We start from the raw sequence: 22,407 nt of genomic DNA, 5'->3' as shown, positions 1-22,407 counted from the left end.
GCATTTCTAGCTTGAAGCTTGAACAGTCTGCTTTCAGAACTTGTAACACAGACTCGCACACTTCAATCAAAGTCTTTCATGTCATCTTACACATCAGAGTCTTTTCCAGCTTTTAAAAAAATGCCCAAGCTGAAATAAAAAATTTAAAGTGCACTTAACAGAAGTGCATCACATCCAGTCTGACATGGAAACACCTTGAAAGACCCCTGAAGGTAGCACACCCTTCAGTTTAGAGCCTGATCACGAGCAATGGTACCAGGTTACAAGTTCATGGCCAATAAAACATGCCAAACTATCAGACTTTAGCAAAACAGGCACTTCCACCTTAGGTGGAAGAGCATAACATTTTAAGTCTTGAAAATAGCAAATTCAAAGTTAACTGAGTTTATAGAGGCCAGAAGGCCAGTAAAAAGCAATGAGAACTCGTAGCTTACTTTGGTGGGTTTTTTTATTTAATTATCTGCACAAAAAAATTAACTGAAATCCTGATGCACATACAGCTATGGTCTGATTAATCAGATTTATTTATTTCTATCAGGATGACAGCTATATTGAATTTAGTAATCCTGTGACAGCATGAAATAATAAACTCCCCTGTCCATAGGCACATCTCAAGATATCCTGAAAGTTCTAGACAAAGAAATTACATCACATTTTACAAGCATCCTTTCACACACATAGTGAGAAACTGACTACATAGTTTTCTTATGTCATCTTTTCCCCAGAGTGCTGCTTCTGGTTTGAGAAAACCCGGCAAAACAGAGTAGATCTAATGCACTCAGTATTTTATGATTCCACATATACAAAATCCAGTACAGAACAAAAATATTTTCCTCTGTATTCCATCCAAGTCAAGAAAGCACTGAAAATGAACACAGAATAAGCCTTGTTTTCTTCAAGAAATATAAAAACATTATTTCTATTTCCATAATAAAAACCTCTTAAAAGTCTATAGATATTGGAATGCATCCAGTTAGAAATAAATAATATTCCTGAAATACATCTTTCTAAACTCTCAGATCATCAGTCATAAACTTTACTTAAAACCAGGTGATTTTTTCTTTCTAATTTGCTCATTGATGTTAATTTCTAACATTAACAGTACCCTGTACAGAGTCTGCATCAGTTTAAACTCTTAGAAAAAGCTAAGGATTTCCTCCCAAAAAACAAGCAATACGGGTGAAAAGTTAGGAATTGATAATTAAAAACCAACTGAACAAAAAATCCCACAAAACAACAAAGAAACAAATAAAAAAAGCCCCCAACAAAACAACTAAATAAACCCCAAAGCATATCATGAATATACAAAACAACCCAAGCAGAAAGCATTGGAGGTTGAATTTCCAAAGGTGAGAATCCCCTGTCAGGAAGTCAATTCTAATGTAACAGTTCACGAAGACAATACTCAAACACTTTCATAAGTTATAAAAACTCAAGAGTTTTTTAAACAAATGTTAATGAATAAAAACAAAGGTATATAGCACGTGGGAAAACTCCTTGTACTTGAAATAGCAGTTTGTGGGGGTTCACAGAGGGCATCAACTACTTGGGAGGAAGGAGGCAGGGTGTGAGAGTAGAGCATCCTCACCAGGAACATATCTGATCAGAGATACGACAGCCATTCTTCTGGCTTGCCTGCTCATGACTCCTTTCTGTCCTCTTTCCCCTATCTAAAAAACCTGAATGAAAGCCTTTAGACCAATACCTAGCTAGAAAAGTCTAACTGAACTTTACAAAGAAACAATACCTGGTAGCAGTGAGTTTGTTGTACAGTGTCTTAAATTATATATAAAGGACAGCACTTCCTCTATATCATTCAAAGTCACCTAGTATATCCATATTCAACATGAATTTAGTGAAAAGAGGTTGATCAACAAACCCAGAGGAATTTCTTGTTCTTGAAGGCATATTTACTCCTGAGAAAAAAACCAAAAGAATATACTTTACAACATGCAATTGATTTCTCCTACGCAAGGCTTTCATACTTAACCTGTTGGGCCAAAACCAGTCTTGAACAACTTACACTGTACATAAATGAGAAGAACTAAAGGAGTACACTTCTGTCTTAAACCCCACTTCTCAATAAGAATGGACAGAAAAATTTCTGAATAGACAAAAAATCCAGAATAGACAGGTTCCGCCAGAACAAGAACTGAAGGCTGTGAATAATGTTCTCCTCAGCCCTGCAGAAAGCTGAAAAGGGCTGCAGTCCCTGGGCTCCAGCAGGGGTCTGGTGCTCCCCAAGAGCAGGAGGCTGGCGCAGGGCAGGGCTGCCTGTGCTGCAGAGCCTCCCTCCATGCACTGGCACTGTAGCAGGGCCCCCTGCTGCAGGAGCACATTGGAGCTCTTTGCCAGCCCCTACATAACTGTGTATTTATATGCATATCTACACACAATTTACTTTCAAAGTTATATGCAAAAGTCTATAGATATTGGAATGCATCCAGTTAGAAATAAATAATATTCCTGAAATACATCTTTCTAAACTCTCAGATCATCAGTCATAAACTTTACTTAAAACCAGGTGATTTTTTCTTTCTAATTTGCTCATTGATGTTAATTTCTAACATTAACAGTACCCTGTACAGAGTCTGCATCAGTTTAAACTCTTAGAAAAAGCTAAGGATTTCCTCCCAAAAAACAAGCAATACGGGTGAAAAGTTAGGAATTGATAATTAAAAACCAACTGAACAAAAAATCCCACAAAACAACAGAGAAACAAATAAAAAAAGCCCCCAACAAAACAACTAAATAAACCCCAAAGCATATCATGAATATACAAAACAACCCAAGCAGAAAGCATTGGAGGTTGAATTTCCAAAGGTGAGAATCCCCTGTCAGGAAGTCAATTCTAATGTAACAGTTCACGAAGACAATACTCAAACACTTTCATAAGTTATAAAAACTCAAGAGTTTTTTAAACAAATGTTAATGAATAAAAACAAAGGTATATAGCACGTGGGAAAACTCCTTGTACTTGAAATAGCAGTTTGTGGGGGTTCACAGAGGGCATCAACTACTTGGGAGGAAGGAGGCAGGGTGTGAGAGTAGAGCATCCTCACCAGGAACATATCTGATCAGAGATACGACAGCCATTCTTCTGGCTTGCCTGCTCATGACTCCTTTCTGTCCTCTTTCCCCTATCTAAAAAACCTGAATGAAAGCCTTTAGACCAATACCTAGCTAGAAAAGTCTAACTGAACTTTACAAAGAAACAATACCTGGTAGCAGTGAGTTTGTTGTACAGTGTCTTAAATTATATATAAAGGACAGCACTTCCTCTATCTCATTCAAAGTCACCTAGTATATCCATATTCAACATGAATTTAGTGAAAAGAGGTTGATCAACAAACCCAGAGGAATTTCTTGTTCTTGAAGGCATATTTACTCCTGAGAAAAAAATAAACCAAAATGCAATTGATTTCTCCTAGGCAAGGCTTTCATACTTAACCTGTTGGGCCAAAACCAGTCTTGAACAACTTACACTGTACGTAAATGAGAAGAACTAAAGGAGTACACTTCTGTCTTAAACCCCACTTCTCAATAAGAATGGACAGAAAAATTTCTGAATAGACAAAAAATCCAGAATAGACAGGTTCCGCCAGAACAAGAACTGAAGGCTGTGAATAATGTTCTCCTCAGCCCTGCAGAAAGCTGAAAAGGGCTGCAGTCCCTGGGCTCCAGCAGGGGTCTGGTGCTCCCCAAGAGCAGGAGGCTGGCGCAGGGCAGGGCTGCCTGTGCTGCAGAGCCTCCCTCCATGCACTGGCACTGTAGCAGGGCCCCCTGCTGCAGGAGCACATTGGAGCTCTTTGCCAGCCCCTACATAACTGTGTATTTATATGCATATCTACACACAATTTACTTTCTGTCATGTCAAACCATGACACTTTCAAAGTTATATGCAAAGCTAAAAGAAACTTCTGCCACCAGAGCTGTATCTGTATCAATGGTTTTGTCAGGATAAAGAAACTTCTGCCACCAGAGCTGTGTCTGTATCAATGGTTTTGTCAGGATAAGTGTCAGTGCTATGGTACGAATGTTCTTATTTTGCTACCTCGTATCAACATAACTTGTGTCATAACAAAACTTTGTTGCACAGACAAACCTAAATTGCCTCCTGTTAGGGGATGCTATGGTGGCAGGATGTCCACACCAAGATTTCACAGAGAAATCTCTTCCTAGCTGAGATCTGGCAGCTTTCATTTCCTTTCAGAGCAGCAGTAACCACAGGTGGTTATACCACTTGACCAGGTGGCTACCGACAATACCACGGAGTTTGTTTACTCCATAGAAGCAAGTGTCAAATCTCCTCTAATACAAATTACTTACAGGAAAATATCAAAGACTTAAAAGCATTTGAAATTAAGTTAGCAATCCAGCATAGCAGACTCCAAAGTTAAGTCCAACAGGTCCACCACAACTGCTTGAACACTTTGCCAAAGAGACAGATACTACTATCTGCAAAAGAAAAAAAAAAAAGTCCTATATTTCATAGCTTGAAACTGAAATCCTGTGACTATAGCCACGAAAAATATATTTTACTGTGTAACAGAAGAAACACGGTTCTTCAGCATTTTACAAGGTTTTTGTTAATGAAATGTTACCCCTATAGTGGATGGTGAAGGTTTCAAAAAAACTTCAAACATTTTAACAATACTGCCACAAAAATACTCCCATAAGGATAAAATGAAGCTTCAAAATTTTGACTGAAAAGTCAAATTTATGTGCTTTTATTAGATTTCACAAAATACCTGGAGAAAGCAGCAAAAGTCCATCCTGAGCTATTTCAGCGCTCAGCATTAGTAAATATTCAGAAGGTTTGGATAAGCTGTCCCATTTGTCAAGGCAAAAATAATATTCAGTCCTGCTTTGTTCAGAGGTGGGATTGTAAAAAAATGCTTTGGTAGCACCAGAACAACTTTGCACTTATGTCAGTTGAGTTTTACAATTCACTGTCATAGGAATCAAATTAGGGAACAGCAGAAACTGAGAAATTTGAAAATTACATACAAATATCCAAGAAATGTTAACTTTGGAGTGGTCTGACAGGCCTGTTTCACTTTTGAAAAATAATTTCTGTAACTCAAGGATTATTTGTACTTTAAAAGTATCAGAAACAAAGGAAGCCCCAGCAACAGCATACTTATTAGCTAGAGATGTTAAAGCATTATGCATATTTTTATGTGTTTAATAGGGTATTTTTATCTTCCATTTCAGAAGATAATAAATGTTGTATTTCTGGCAAAATACTTTCTACTCCAACCACAGCAAAAAAGACTATTGGTTTGGAAATGACTTCACAAGTCAGATAATGATACTGGTTTTTAATATATCCAGCAATAATGGAGAAAATAGCAGGGGTGTGGGGAAGATGAAATTCCATCAGTAATCACAAAGGATAAACAGGAGAATTGTGCGGTCACAGGTCACAGTCAGCATGAGAACTGTGTCAGGAAAAAGCCAAAAAATCAACTAAAACATTGACTTAAGACATATAGTGCAAATATTTAAGGCTTAACGTCAATACAGTTTGAGAGACAAAAAATAAATGGTTTATTAAACTGAAGACCTCTCTAATGAAATGTTCAGTCAAATTGTTACTGATAAAATCATCCTTTTTTTTAATATCCATAATATTGCTACAAATTTATTAATGCATTTTAGGTGGTAATGCATCATGAACTCAATTATCTTGTTAATGTATCTGTTAAAACAGTTAAAACAGAAAGACACTGCAGAATTATGCTGGTTTTAGTAACTCTATTGAAACCTGCTCTTGTTTTAGTCCCATACAAAACATACCAGCTATCTGGAAAATCAAGTTTACAGGTGACAAAAAAGGCACCTTGTAAACGATTAAAACAGGGTGACTTGGCATTCTGACTTCATTCAACTGTCAAAATGCAACTTTATGCAAGGCATCAGAGAAGAACACACTACAGAAAGCAGTGGTGTTGAAAAGACCTACAATGACACACAACAGGACAAAATTATAAACCTTTATGATAAGGTTACTGAGTGAAGAATTACAGTATCTTACATGCAACTAACTCAATCTGCTAAGCAAATAGTATTGTACTATTTTACTACACTAGCGAAAACTGGAAGTATGGACATGGAATTCCTCTCCTAAGAGACATAAGGAACAAGGGAACATCCTGGAAGAGTAACCTTTTCCTTGAGGAACACTTGATACTGGTTAATCTAAGAACAGCTTAAGGATGAAACAATTCTTCCAAATCTCTGATGCAAGTAAGCAGTCTTCCTTTACAATAAAAACACTGCAATATTTAACTCAGAGTTGCACTGCAATGCCTTCACTTCAGGCTCTAACATGCAGAGTGGAACTCACACTTTGGTGCACAGGAAATACCCATGCAGTAAGAACATGCCAGAGGACAGCATCTCTCCCCTCCCCACCTCCCTCCTTCAACCAACCCCAACTGCTACAACCAGAGTGCCACATGTCAGGGGATACAGAGAAAAAAAGAACAAGCCCAAACCCAACCAGCCAACTCTTCAGAGCAGTAATGAGTCCTCCACTGATGGTGTCACCCACAGAGCTACTCATTTTTTCCCCCAAATATTTTTTATTGAAAAATACAACAGAATCCAGTGTTCCTCTTCCAGAATTACTAACCATAGACTGTTTCTCACTTGCTTTCCTCTGATTTCATATACTCTCAGGTTTTACTTTACAATGCTTCAAATTCAAGCAAAAAGGATGGAGCTGCCCCCATTCAGTCTCAGTCTCTGTTTACATTACAGCCATGCAGACAGAAGAAATCTGAATCCTCTCAGTCTGAAAAAAAAAATAATTGAATCCAACATATGTACTTCCTGAACAAAAGGAAACCATTACTACCATCTCCATTTCTCCTATTTTTTTCCACTGCAACTTAAGAAAAATATTCAGCTGTTGCATGCATGTAACACACCTGTTTGTATTACAGCACAATCACGCTGGATACATAACTCCACAGACATCAGTCGATACAGTTAGGTTACAGCCAGCTCTGATCTACTCCTTCATCTCTAAATCATTTTTTCTCATCATTTCCTTCGTGCTCCTATTAGTGTTTGGACAGCTGAACAGATCAGGGAATTGACATGGATGAAATTAACCAGATAAAAACAGTCATTAAGTTGAAATTACTGTGAAATCATCCTTTAGCATTGCTCTACCTAATTTCTAACCCCCACACTGTTTTGGTGCAAGACACAAGCCAAGATGTTTTTCTACATCAAACACCTATCTGCTGAAGAAAATCTTTTTTCCTTAGTTGCTGAATTTTATTTGAAAAGCCTAATTTTTTTCAGACTTGTTTTAAGCAATCTATGTAATCTTTGGATGTGACTCAGTGTGTCCATTATCTCACATTAAGCAAGTAACTACATCTCTTACTGCAAACTTGACAGTAATGCAGCATGGCTTCAAGGAGAGATGTGTTGCATTGGAACAACTCATATATTTGGAAAACACTCAAACAAGCTTTTAGTCAGAAAGCATCCTCTGGGTTTAGATATCACTCTAATCTAAGTGATAAATAGAATTTGCTAGCACTTGTTTAAGCACTGTCATTTAGGAAAAAAAATAAAATTTTGAAGCAGTATTCAAGTGTTTGCTTTTATAACAAACTTGCTTTAACAATTTTGAATAACATAGGGGTTTTACATATAAATAAATTATATATAAATTTCAGTCAAGTTTCTACCACACAGTTGCAAGCATGCTGTGCTAAATTCATACTCCAGTTGTATTTGAACAAAGTGTAATTCAAGGGCAGTATTTTAGTTTTACAATCTTGTTTTCTGACATATTTGATCTGTAGCTCAGTTTTATTATGCAACTTACACAAAATCTTGCAGCCTTCTCTAAGAAATGCACATTATGAGCTAAACTTTGCACATTTTGTGGGAGTAAAAAGCAAGGGAATGCAATCTCAGAATTATTAAAGTCCTGTGAATAATAAGTTGAAAACTTTATTTGTACTACTGCATAAAAAAAGTTAAACTAGGTGCTTGCAGGGTAACAGAACCACTGAATGATAACTTCATTAACTTCCATGAAGCTAAATGACTCACAAATGGCATTTAGATCAGTAGTAAATCATCATCTAGGTCAGCAGGAAGCTCATTACAGACTGACAATCCAAGTGACAGAAACACTTTTCTACAAGTGCTATAGCAGTAATTTCCTGTGTGAAAGGCTTGCTGCTGTTCCTGCATTCCTCAGGGGACACTTCTTCTCAGAGGATGTTACTCTTCCCCAGGAAGAGGAAGGAACCAGTTGTTATTGGATGTGTGGGCTGATAGCTGTCGGGCATTTTCTGCATGCCGCAGAATCAGCTGTGAGAACTGTGACTACAGCTTAGATTTCCAGTCAAAGCAGAGGAAAACACTGCTTGAGCAGACAAGGTCACAGCGTACATGTACAGTATCTCAGGAAACTGAGAGAGAAATAATACCTGGAACTTCCATCCCTCCAGTTCCCAGAAATGTGCAAATGTGCTAAAGAAACAATATACACACATGGATCAACTTGAAAAACATTCCTGAAACACAGCTGCCCTGAGAAAGGCCCTACACAAAGTAAAATTTTGCCAGTTTTAAAAGGCCTGTCTTCTTTAAAATATTTATGTGTGCATGTGCACAATTTTTTCTTGTTAGGTCCCTCTCCTGGGCTTCCTGTTCTATAGGAACTCAAGCTCCCTCCATATGTGTTGAGACACTGTTACAGGGTGGGTCACCAGTAGCTACTTCATGCCTATTCCACTATCACATCCACTGACTTTTTCTTAAGTGATAGCACTAATATGTTTCCTTATTCTAATTGCTTATTTCCAAATTTCATTAAAAAAAACAATCCACCAATTATTTTATTATAAAATTATTAGGGAGACAGAACAGTGACAGACAAATAAACAGTACAATCTCATAAAGTACATTTCCTCAGGAAAGCAGGCTAAAAATAGGATAGGAAGTATTATATTGCACTCTCTAGCGCCAAAATTGAGAACTCAGTCTCCAATAAAAACCTGACTTTCTCTCCAGCTAACTCAGAGAATATAATCAAGATCATTAAGGAACATCAGGACACGTATTATTACTTAATTATGTAGAGGCACAACATACTTCCTGTTCTCTCCTTGTAAACCAGCAGTTACATGCTGTGTTAGAATAGCATCACCACAAAATGCAAGGATCATTTGGATCATATTCCTCTTTTATGACATGTGTTGGGTTCACCTTTAAGCATTTGATCCTTAAGCTTTATTTGATGCTAGTGGTATCAAAGCATACTAATTTTAAGGTTATGCACACAAATCTTTTTAAACATGCCTAGACATCTACAGCAGCTCAAAATGCAAGTTTAGAAATTCACTGTTCAATATGCAAAACACTTCATCTTTTCTGCATTTGTGATGAGTCATTTTGTTCATATACACCATAGCTTCTTTAGAAGGCTCTTAGCTGGGCAAGAGAAAAAGCTGTCTCTACTGCTTCATGCTCATTCCAAATGGATTAGGAATAGCCTTTGGGGGGAATGGGAGACATTCTTTCTCTGAAAGCAGCTGAACATGTTTAGCTGCAGAGTTTTGGGGAGAAGGCAGCCTATTGTCTTGCACCAGCCCCAAACATTCTACCTGCCTAGCATGCAAAGAGTAGAAAGGTCTGTTTAAAGTGTACTATAAGCCAAGATGACACCAAAAATTGCCTGTCTAAAAGCAAGACTGGACAGAGGGGGATTCATTTGCAAAGACACAAAAGCACAATTCTTATTTTTATTCTGCTGCATTGAACACTTCAGACTTCCTCTGAATTTACAGTATTTATTCTGTGTTTGTATAACGGCATGAGCCATTCAGAGCCTGTTCGAGAGTTTTTTGGTATGCTCATCTATGAAAAAGGTGCAGATGACTTTAGCTCAAAACTTTGGAGACACAGGATCTCTTCACACTATTTCTTAATTGAATTCTGTTTGTCATTGGGAGTTCAGGGAGTTGACAATTCAAATAAGCATTTACTGGTAATCAGAAGAATGGCAGTAAACAAAAAAAGTTCATAGCTATTCAGGGAGCGGCCTTTCTTATTTCCCTGTCTGGGAACAAAGAAGGTAAGGTGATGGAAGAGGCTGGGAACTGTCAATTCTTATCAAAGCCCTTTTACCCGTGGAATCACTCCCCAGTGCAGAGCTCAGTCTAATTGGCAACTGAGTTTTGGACAAGGAACACAAGTGGGGCAGTGATTCCAGTCTTTGTTTCAAAGGGAATACTGCTGGAACTTTTCTTTGGTGTAGAAAAATGTATGCATACCATGTACTGATCAGAGTTTTTGTCTGAGAACATTTGGGAAAGTTGATATCCATGAACTACAGAAAGCTGTTTGTTGTGCTTTCAAATGATCTATAAAAAACAGCAAAGGTAACTACTCTGCACAATGAAGTGACATATGAGTTTTGTTCTACCAGCTGTTCCCTTCTGAATTGGACTTAGGCCCCAGAGGAGATGATCTATGCATAAAATTGCCATTACTTCCTTTCTTCCTTTTACCCTCCCCTTAACCTCACTGAAGACAGTTGGTGTTTATTTCTTGTAAGGCTGAAGCTAGGAAAGGATGCAAATCAGAATAAATTTGAAGTTGCATGTTAAGGAAAACATGAAGTGTCTTAAAAATTAGTTTTTAAGATACAATTTCTATTGTCATCCTCTCCTACTGGATTCTGGAGTTATGTTAAGGAACAAGGAAGAGACATTACTGCAAGAGCTTTTCCAAGCAACTTTCCATGAGGAAGAAGAGTTGACTAAGCCATCATGTATGCTGAAATGGAGGAATACATGCAAATTTTTCATTCATCTTTGCTGTCTTTCCAAATACATGGGGTGTTTTTTGATTGTGGAGCTTTGTTGGTTTTTTGGTGCTTTTTTAAAATTCAAAACAAAGGCAGAGAAAAGCGTATCAAAAACACCTAAACCCTGAAACACTAACTGCGAAAGCGATGTGTACTGAACAAATTGAGAGTACAGATACTTCTACTTTTTGCCTCAAGACACCTACTACAAATGCAGTACACAAACTTTCTATTTTAAAACTTAATATGTTCTTTTTGCTCCAAACAGAAACAATCCTTATCTTTCCTTACTCAGTAATTAACCAAGTCTTAACTTTGCAGGAGTTGTACTGTAAATGAACAATAAGAATGTCTTGGTTTTAGTGTTAAATGGCACTGGAAGAGAAAGAACAGCAAACATCTCCCAGCTAGCACAGACATTCTGACTTCCAGATTACAGTACATTGCTTTGCTTCCTCCAAATCCTGTTTACATGAGCAAGGTCAGGGGATGAAACATTAGAGAGCCTCTACAGTGATTTCCTGCTTCTGTTAGTAAAAAGTACAGAGACACCATCAACTTTCCCTTGTTTCTAACAGCTTATCAGGGACCGGAGGTTACCAGTGTATTGCCTTGCAGAATTGAAAAGGCCCAACCTCTCTCATGACTAAAACTAAAACTGAAGGATGAAACAGAAAGTAGTCCCAAAGAGAAACAAAACTTCCAATTTTTCCTTTTCAATAGTTCAGAAAACAAAGGCAATGTTAAGTTGCTTGACACATGGAGCAGGAGTGGGAGAGAGGCATTAATGCTTTCCGAGTCTTCAATGAAATAGAAAGGAGAAAGAAGCACCACCCCCAGCCCCCAGATTTGACCCCAATTTAGTGAATATTTTCAGAGCACAAAAGGCTAGAACACACCTAATTTCTAGTAACTGCAACATATGAGAACTCTTATCATTGAAAAAGTCAGGACATTACACAAGTACCAGTTTGTTAGGCATTCACAGCTAATTTCTACAGTGCTTTCAATAATACACAGGAGAACTGAATAAATGAATCATCAAATCCAAAGCTATTTCCTAACCATAATAATACACAGGAATTCTTAATGGCTTTGTAATTGTAGTTCAAAAGAAAGCAACTCCATACTGAAGATTTCACTGAAATTTTTCCACTGACACAAGGATCATACTCCCTTCACTGAGTTTACAAAAAAAGTTGCATCAGTATGAACTTTAGATGAAAAAAGATTTTTCATTCACCATGTTCAAAACAACTGACCTTAGTACTAAGCTAGAAAAGAAGCTGAAAAGATAAGATGTTTACAATTCAGGCAGTTTAATAATGTGTTTTTAGCAAAATCCCTGTAAGAACATTCATATCTGCCTGTCTTAGCTTAAACTCTGAAGCAAGGAAATACAACTAAATTTAAGAAAACCAAAACATAAAAGCAGCCATTTTAAGTCTGGAAGCTGTGATGGATTGTTGGTTTTGATGAAGCAAGAAATTAAAATTCCTTGAAAAGAGGAGAAGTAGGAGGAAGAGATAATACTAGTATTTTCTTAGACAGCTACAGCTCAAAATAAATGAACTGTTAAGAAAATATCTAAATATATATTTTAAATTCACAATAAAGAATCGATTGTTATATTTTTAAATATTTGTTTTTGAAATCTTCTCTAGGCAGACAGTTGTCAAGAACAGATGATGGTGATACTTTGCTGCACCATAATTATCTAGAGTAGTGTGTCCACTTTTGGGCTTCTTGGTCCCAGATAGACACTGACATCCTGGAGCAAGTCGAGAGTGAACAAAATAACAAAGGGGCTGGAACATGATATCGAGAAAAGGCAGAGAAGCAGGTTTGTTCTCTGGAAGAAAAGGTACAGGGAGATCTTGCTGCCATCTCAGATATCTAATGGGTAGATAGAAAGAAGACAGACACACACAAATTAGAGGACCACTGTGAATTGAAGGCAACAGATATGTTGGAACATATGATATTCTAGTTACATATTATGAAAAAAAATATTTTTGTCAACCAAACATTAAAGCAAGCTGCCCAGAAAGGTGGTGGAATCTCTATCCTTACACATTATTAACAAATGAACTGGACAAGGCTTATAAGAACCTGTTCCAAGCTGGCCTTGCTTTAAGGGGAAGGTTAGATGAAATGACTCCAGACATCCCTCTCAACCAATACTATACCACTTTCATTAACAAATCTTCAAAGAAGGAAGGAAAAGAAAAAACCTTTTTGCTTTGTCACAAACCATCTCAGGGGCAGTAATAATATATTTCCCATAAAGGAGTAGGAGAACACACAATTCAAGCTGAAGAAAAGACTCTCAATAAGAAGAGCACTTTCTCCTACTGTCCTTTCTCCTGGATTAGACTAAGACCTATAGAAGTTTTTGACCACCTACTGTCAGGAATTTTGGTAATTATTCAATGAAACATTACAAGATTTTGCATAGACTTTCAATCTTCCTGAAGGCATTTCAGGGAGCTTTAAGAAACTCACCAGAGATCCTACAGAAGTTTCAGTGCTGTTACTCACCCCAGAGAAAGGCTGTATTTAAAGACTCGCGTTTTTGTGGATCACTGTCTCAAGTATCTCTCTCCTTCAGCAGAAAACTGAAGTACACATGTTGATCAGCTACTTCCAGTGGTCTAGGGACTTGACAATATGTTTTGTAAATAACCCTTAAGATCCTTCTGTGTTACATGTGTGATAAACACATTGAACAAGAATACATACAGATACCCAAATGCAGACTGCATTTTTCTCTCTGCACATGTCAGAAGGGCAGAAGAACTCCTTAAGGCAGAGCCTTAAAAGAATAAGTAGGTATAGATACAACACATGTAAATTAACCTGACAATCTGATCAAAAATTTTTGTTATTAGAACAGCGTTCTTTCAGTAGAAGCAGTGCCAAAAAGCTATAAACAGGTTTAAAATGGGTCTTGAAATGTTTGCAGGGGAAAAAAATGTACAGTGATATTGTCTTTGATAACCAGTAGAAAAAGAACAACCCATTGGGGCTGGAATCAGAGATATGTATGAGGTAGGATGATGAATTAGACTAGAATTAGAGGATGGCAACCTCAAGCTGAAAAAGAACTAAGAAAAAAAGTACAAATAATGCACAAAAGTAGTATCATTCAATTGAGGACAAACTGGAACAAGAGAAAATCTGTCAGTGAAGGTGTGATAGAAATAAAGGCAGCATCTGCCCTTTTCTCCTTGTTTCTTATGAAGAACACATCAAGCCTCCACTAGACAGAGTATCCATACATTAGGGAAACTGAGAAAGCTTCAGATAAAAAGGTCCAAGTTACTGAGATCCAGAACCCTCTAGAAACAAGACACAAAGAGTCTAGGTGGCTGGTCTGATTAAGAAACAGGTGATAATTCCACAAATTACAGAGGCTGGTAATGTGGTAGACAGACGCTGGACAGGAAGGTGATACTAAAGGATGAGCTGACATTAGAAAGTAGGGAGGGTCAGATTGGTTGGCAAAGTTGGAGAATGTTATTCACTATGGGAGAAGACAGATATTAGTGGCAAAGAAAACATGCAAATGATTCCTGAATTTGTGTGAACAGTGGAAGGGTTAGGGTTAACTTGTGTTGAACAGGACAGTTACCCTTAATGCTACAATCCAAGTAAAAAGGTTATAGAAATGTTTTTCTAGATGGAAAAAGAGGCAGATGGGGAATGCTGAAATGCAACATTGGTGAGAACCAATAATAACTGGTAGATTGAGATGCTGGGGGTGAAAAAAAAATAGTGATTACTGACACAGTCAAAAAGATTAAATTCTGAAGTAACATTTTTATATTGAAGATTGTAAAGCCAGACAGAGAGCAGTCAAAAAAATGCCGTACTTCTTGGGTCAATGTACTCCTCTGAGTTCTGGGTATAAAGTTTTATAAGCTGCTTTCATAGCAAAAGAATTAATGGAGACTAAGTGATTTGTAGGTATGTAATAAAGAATTACAGTGCAATCATACATTTGAACTCTGTGATGGGCAGAGTAAGTAATGAACACAGAGTACTTAAAAGTGATAGGCAGTCAAATTATATCTACCACAATCCACTGTCTGTGAAGCCTACTAAAAAGATGCCTGTAAGTCTACAAAGAACCACATTTCCATTATGAAAACATGACAACAGCTAAACCTTAAAATATATAATATTATCACCTCTCAAATATAAGTTATATGATTATTTGTTTTGAAGCAAAGGTTTCTCATCAACCTGTGCATCATGATCTTCAAAAATGATCTTAAAGAATTTTACATAGTACCTTCACAACATAGCTTTCATAAAGCATTCATGACAAAATAGAACAGCAGAAACCACACCTGCTGCCTATTTGCAAGTATTAACCCTTCAACCACACAAACTTTTTATGGTAACTAAAATTGCTCAAGACACAATTTGTGCATTCACAGGAACAGATTCAGAGCTAAAAGAAAATTTCTCATTTTAACCTAATTCTAGAACAGCATGTCTTTTAGATTTCATATCAGGAGAGCACATTTCTCCTCCCACGAAACTGCCACTAAAACATTGCCTTCCTCTCCTCCCACATGCCATACCAATGTCATATGTAAAGCCAACACTAGCAGACTCTAATCCTATCACTCTGTCTTCAAATGTATTACTTTTTTTTTTTTTTTTCCAGCTAAGGAACTATTAAATGCCTTAAAAGGAGAAATAATAAAACATCACTTTTAAAATTGTATCGGTGAAACAATGATTCTTTAGTGTTACCATTACTTGCAGATTAAAGGGAGAGTTACAAAAAGTGTTTGAGAATAAGCCAGGAATTTTAGCAGTAATATTTAGATGTACTTAGCATGGGCTTATAAATAGAATTTGTGCTTAGTATAGTGGTAAAATTGCAGCTATAAAATGAAAGCTTTGCTATTACACCATCTTCTGGTTAGACTTGGAAGTGTGACAAAGTTTAAGTTGAGAATTTAGGATATTGAGCTCTGAGCACTCGACAATTGCTAAAAAATCTATTTCATTCATATGGACAGTAAAAGCACATTTCCAGAACATGTTAGCCATACCTTACCTCTTTTTTTTTTTTTTTTTTTTTAAAGCAACTTACAGGAGTACTGATACGTGAAGATGTTCTAATATCGATGATAACTGGGTCAGGTGTTTCTATATCAGGCACATCAAAGGTAGGGTTGACCTGTTGAAAATAAATTATATCGTTATTTCAGCACCAACAGAGAAAAGGAAATAAGAGTGAAATAAAAAGTGAGAACACACACAGCAGCCCAGATCAATTGTTTCCCAATCCCTATTCAAGTTCCTTAAGTCATCCATTACTAACAGACTGTCGATATGCTGACTTCTTCTGTACCAACTCTGATTGCCAAAATAATTTTGAAAGTACTTCTGAGGAAAATAGGTAGTAGGTAACACTGAAGTCTGTAATAAGGTAACAGATCAAAGACAAAAGATGTTGCTCCTGATACCACAGGAAAAACTGCTTTATACTGGGACAACGTCAGAGGCTGATTGATCAGATAGAATGACAGATGACAGAAATGTCATCACAGTATCTGCAATTTTGCTCTAAATATCAGTTACTACTTGATTTTATTTTTGGCTATAAGAGTTATTCTATAACTTTAGCAGTATTTTGCTAATGTCCTTTCCTGAAAGTGAATCATTAAGAAAGTATCAGAGAATATGAAATTTGAGAAAGCTTATGGTTTCACCTAAGGATGAGAATAACCTCCCCATAAAAATCTGTATGCATATTATCTCTAGCACTATATTATCTAGGTGTATCACAGCCTAAGATGTTTGCCTTCTCAGAATGATGCATGGAAGTACTATTCTTAATATTTTATGAACTGGCAAAATTTACAGAAAGACTTGATGGCTTTCAAATCACCAAGAAGTCTGATGCAATATCATCAGTAATCCAGAGACAGTATTAATTCCAATCACCTTATTCAAAGATTAAAAAAAAGTCCCAGAACCCTCAAAGCTCACACTTGCCTAGTGACAGGGTTAAGTTTAGTCACTGAAAGTTACTTAGCTACAAGGGTGATTTTATTTTGACTTCTTAAGAAGAAGATCCTACTATTTCACCTGAAGACTGTCAAAACTCTGGCTCAGCCAGAGCTGCTCACTCAGTAATTGCTTCAGTGCTATTTCCACAAGGAACAATCTCTGATGTCCATACATTGGTATAAAGACCTTTAGGTCAGAGACGTGTTTGTTAAGTAGCTAGAATACAATTTATATCTGGAATTAATAGTCAGGGAAGGAGGGCAGCAACACCTTGTACTGCCTGAAGACTTTTCATTCAGTTTATTTAGATTTCCATAACTTAGATGCAGAAATTTAGGTTAAAATTAATAGAAGCAAGATCTCCCTCAGTAAATACAAGTGGAAGAAGATGGACAAAGTTTCCTAGCAAGCTAGAAGGTAAAGAAACATTTAAAAACAGATATTACCTGATTATTCAAAGTGAAAGTGATTCTTACACTTGACAACAAAATGGACAACATCTTCTTTGAGATACTATCTCTTTGTTGCATACATAGAAATATTGCAGAATGAGTTAAATTCTTGATACAGGTTGGTAAGTAAATACATGGTATTAAGTTTAGAAAAATGTTCTTATAACACCCTACTGCTGTCACAAACAAAATATTTTTCTATCTTTTAATCCACTTCTCTTATAAAACAAACTGCCTTTACTTCTGTCTAACATGCTGTAGCATGCAGTTCTTTTTGTAGAAGTGTCACATCCTGGAGCTAGAATGAAAGTTCCTCTGAGTATACTTCTGCTTATTGCTTTACCAGTGATAAGGGGAGGATGAGGCCACTGTAAACACTGACTGGGGATGGAGGAACTGTCATCAGCCATACTACAATAATTAAATATTAAATTATTAAGCAAGTAGTCAGAAATAGCATCCAAAAGGTGTTTAAAATGCACAAAAATATAAAGGCTGTATCTAAGTCCTTCATACAAATATTAGTGTTTAATATTGCACTAAAAATGAATAAGTTAAGGGAATGAAGCTAAATGTAAAAGTTTCAAATTACTTGACAATTCCTGACAAGGTGATGTGGTTAGCTGTAAAATAATCTTACCAAGGGAAATCTTCAAAATAAGACTTTGAAAAGACTTAACTTTAAGAAACAAGACAGAAAAACCAGAACACTAAAATGCAAGGTAGGGAGCACTGTCACGTATTACAGGTTTTCAAAAACACTCTTTCAAAGCCTTGCTTTAATTACCTGGTAAACTGATACCTAAATATTTTCAATATAATCTTCTAATATGATAATACAATTTACAATTATCACATTTTGATCCATAGCACAATAAAATATATTTGAAGGGAAGGTTTCTATAGAATCTTTCGTGAATTAGAAAAATAAAGTTAATAAAATTAAAAGAGGAAGTTTTAAATGACTCACAAAGCATTTCTTAGAAAAGTGATTTAGCTACTTGTGAAATAGTCTCCCCAAACACAACAAGAGAAAATTAGCTTTCAATTTGACTAAGCACTGTTCTTTGTTCTAGACTGGGGCCCTCAAACCAAGCAAGCCATATAATCTTTTTTCTACTGCCACCTAGTGTATATTTGAATTTCCTTCACCTGAGAAAATATTTACAACTGAAAATACACTGAAAATTACATCAATAAAAGCTCTTTGTGCACAAGAGATAAACTCTATGCACCTTAATATGTTCAAACCTCAAAGCTGTTTTAAAAGAAATTAATTTATTTTAAAGAAGTCTTTAGCACATGAAAGGTTAATTACATACAAACATGGCAAATTCAGAAATAAATTCTCACCAAGTGGAATGCAGTTTTTAGTATATTTCACTAAAATTGCATAACTGATTAAACTATTATTTTCAAATAACTCCACAAGGTCCTTATGTCAAACAGAGACACCAACTGGGATTTATCTCAGCTAAATTTAGACATACTGCTAGACACCTGTGTTTGAGCTGGTAATCACCTAAGATTATCTCTGTCACCAACAGAAAAAAATAGGCGCCTTTAGAGAACAAATAATTTATTTACATTTCCAAGTTTTCTGAAAAATTAAAATTATTATAAGCATTAAAACCCTACTTACTCGAATATTCAAGAATCACATCGATAAGTGCAGTGGGAGAACAATTATAAAATTTTACAACTCAAGAACATGAAATTCAACAATGCATTAAAATGCAGGCTACTGGGCTGAGGAGAAGACACAACTAATGATTTTCTTGTAAAAGTTAATTATGCCTCAAAATTAGGTAGGTAGAGAGAAAATAAAATAGGGAAGATATCTGAAATTTTACTGGTTCAATGTATAGCTTTGAAGAATGAATAAGAAAAAGTAATCAGAAAAAGCAAAATACACTCAAGCTTCATCTTTCTGTCACTATCCTGAAGACAAAACACCAGATGATACCTGCAATTCTTAGTGCCTTTGTGCCAGCTGCTTTATTCAAAACAGCATTTCCAACAGGTGATGTGTGAAAACATTGCAACTGTGCCTCTGATCCCAGCTGAATAAATTCTAAGCCAGCTCCATTTTTGTGTATACTATTCACCCAGAATATCATTCTGGAACTACAGGGACTTCACCACACTGAGACAAGCAGGGATAGAGAAGCAATAGTCAACCAAAAGCAGTAAAAATAAATAAATAAATAAACAAAGGAAAGGTTGAAACATTAGGAATTCTTAAAAATAGGGGGCAAATTACTTTCCTCTTGAGTTTTGCCTGTACATCTGTTGAACTTTTTGTATTCTAACACCTTTAATTTTATCCTAAGGCAATCCCTCTTCAGTCCTGTTGTAGAGGTGACTAAACCAGCTGAGCATAACTCAAGGCAATGTATTACAACACATCTCAAGCATTTAGATGACATTGTAGTGGCTTGTATTGTAGCAAACCTTAACAGTGACTGATACTTTGAAAAATCCCACCTCCAAACTGCCTCCTCTGCCTGCCTGTATCTCTTGTATATGTTACCAAGTCTCATAGAATACTGTTACTTCTGTTTAGTTAAGATGAATTATCTTACCATGGTCACCTAGAAATATGATGAGAAAGGAAGAAAATAAGAAAGGAAGCAGTTCTGTATGTTATCTGAGGTGCAGATGAGATGATAGGAAAACACTGTCATTACAACTGCTATGCTGCTGTGGAATAGATCACACAGAGAGATAGGGGAATCTCCAAACCTCTTCAAGACCCCCCTAACCAGACACAGCTGAACCAATGTACCATTGATAGGAAGAATATATGATATCTAGAAGCTCCCTTTGACATGCCTGTGATTCCATTTCTCTTTTCCCTTATATACTGGAAACATGATGAGCCATAGAACAATGAGGGTAGGATTGCAGTGGAACAGCCTAATGCTAGAATTATCTGTATTTCATCTGGCTTAGAAAGAGGTTGGCATGTGAAGAAAATAAAATGTTTTAACTGAAAAAGGACAAAACCACTTTTTTCTTTTTTTTCTTCTCCAGAGTACAGCACAGTGGGCCTAGACATTATGCTTGTTTTCAGTTACAAGAGGAAATAGTTAAGAAGATGGAGTACTGAAAAATTTCAAGCACAGTCCTACCTAAGAATTAGTGCATGCTAACTAAAGCATGTTACTGCTGGTAGTAACCTGATACCAGTTTTGTGTGTATAAATTATGGCTTTGTTCCAGTTGGTGAGATCTATTCTTCCTCAACACAACAAAAATCCCAAGATTTTAGTTGAGACAGACAGGAGGAGCCATAAAAACAAGAAAAGACAAATGGAGTGACAAAATGTGATTTCACCTTAACACCATCTCAATTATTATGCTATTACATTAATTCTAAAAATTAGCTGCAAAAGTGATTCTAATCACTATTAGTATATTATTTAATTTACAATATGAAAACATATTATATTCCAATAATGAGTTTTGTTGAAACTGCCAGACACTGTTTTGTCTTAAAAATTATAACATACTTGATGTTTACTTGAGAGAAAGATATTCTAGTGACAATATGATGTTAATAGAAAACTAAATACAGCAACACTTATTAAAATCCTGAAATCAGACCAGAAATATAACACAAAGAGTCCAAAACTTTGCTATAACAAAGCCATAGAGCCCTTTCATACTACGGAGCAGCCCAGGAGCCTATCAGCTGCTACAAATGCTGCAGCCATTAATAAATGCAGACATAAAATCAAGTTAAATCTGTCAAAGCTAACTAATAAAGACTTTTTTGACATTCAACTACTGACTTTCCCTGATGAGACTTTTCAGTATTGATAATGAGGTTTCCTAGCCTTAGTTTAACTTTAGCCTGAACTCCTCAATGCTTTTCCAGAGCTTCTCAATTATCCAGGAACAAGAAAAATAATTTTTGAAAAATTGGTTTAGAGTATATTCACATCTCTAGCAGGCATGTAAACACCAGAGACATCTGGAAATGTTAACCTGAAGACAATGGACCCCTGCAGCTATAAAACCACTGTGTTTGTTTAGTACATATTATAACTGGGTGCAATTTGAATGGTCTTGAAACAAAATGTTGCTCCAGCAAGACTGGCTTGAATCTGCTGGCAAATGCTGTGATTGAGTTTGTTCTGGCACTGACCAACTATACTGAAGGCTGGTACCAGGAAACTGAACTTCATTCATTTACTGTACAACAAATATGAAAGTCCAGCACGGAAGTTTGTTTATGCAGCTTGTTCATTTATGAAGCTTTTGGTCAGAACAGGATGCAGTCATCCTGCTCTGACCAAAATGCTAAGCATTAGAAAGCTTCATATCCGAGTTGGCAATAGTACCAGGCATAGAAGAAATCTTATTTCGTCACAGTTCTCTTCCTCCAGCACATGTTCTCAATCTCTATACCACTCATTTGCATGTATTCATATTGCAAACACACCCACCCACCCAAAAAAACCCTCAATATCCCCAAATGTCAATGTTTTAAAACTCTGAGCAGGAAACAAATGCCATGGCAGCAGTATCTATGTTTTCTATGTAGGCAAACAGGCAATGGTGAATTTCTGTAGTACTCTGATAGCTTATTACAGTAATCAGAAAGTTCTGATTGCTGTCCTAGATTTATCTCGGGTAAATTCTTCAACATTAGGGAACCTGGACACTATCAAAAAAGAGAAGAAAATACAGGTAATCGCCATGCAGAAGCCAGCCAGCTCTATCAGGGACTTCACAAATACAGCACAAACAATGGCCTAATTGAAGGGACAGCACTGTTTACCTATTGAGCATAACTTTCAGACTATTTGACAAACACAAGATTTTTCCTAACACTGACGCAGAACATTTGGCATTGCACATTGATCCCCTAATTTCCAACCCTTTCAATAGATGCCAGTAGATAGTTTGACAGTAAAGAAGCTCAAGAATGAAGTATCAGGAAATCAGACTACATAGTGCTGTAAAACACACTGCTAGCCTAGAAAGACTTTTAGATAGGTATCAAGACCTACTCACAATACTAAAGGTCTTGGAAAAAGGGACAGCTTGTGATAAGCAA

The 22,407-nt window shown here is 36.5% G+C and overlaps 1 protein-coding gene across 5 annotated transcripts in view; it reads right to left on the bottom strand.

Moving 5' to 3' along the window:
* POC1B (POC1 centriolar protein B) overlaps positions 1 to 22,407 on the bottom strand; it is a 45,566-nt gene that overhangs the window by 6,681 nt on the left and 16,478 nt on the right. For 2 of the 5 annotated variants that reach the window (XM_041474366.1, XM_041474367.1), the window contains exon 10: positions 15,966 to 16,052. In XM_041474366.1, coding sequence (XP_041330300.1) covers positions 15,966 to 16,052 — 87 coding nt within the window. Of the gene's footprint in view, positions 1 to 3,261; positions 3,391 to 4,329; positions 4,459 to 6,615; positions 6,803 to 15,965; positions 16,053 to 22,407 lie in introns of those variants that run through there. The other 3 variants (XM_041474368.1, XR_005955703.1, XM_041474369.1) reach the window with 3 other exon arrangements.

The sequence above is a fragment of the Pyrgilauda ruficollis genome, unplaced genomic scaffold, assembly GCF_017590135.1.
Source record: "Pyrgilauda ruficollis isolate IOZ18807 unplaced genomic scaffold, ASM1759013v1 scaffold32, whole genome shotgun sequence".
In the NCBI taxonomy this organism is placed as follows: domain Eukaryota; kingdom Metazoa; phylum Chordata; class Aves; order Passeriformes; family Passeridae; genus Pyrgilauda; species Pyrgilauda ruficollis.
The sequence above is the reverse complement of the archived record's forward strand: the minus strand, read 5'-3'. Positions and strand labels throughout refer to the sequence as shown.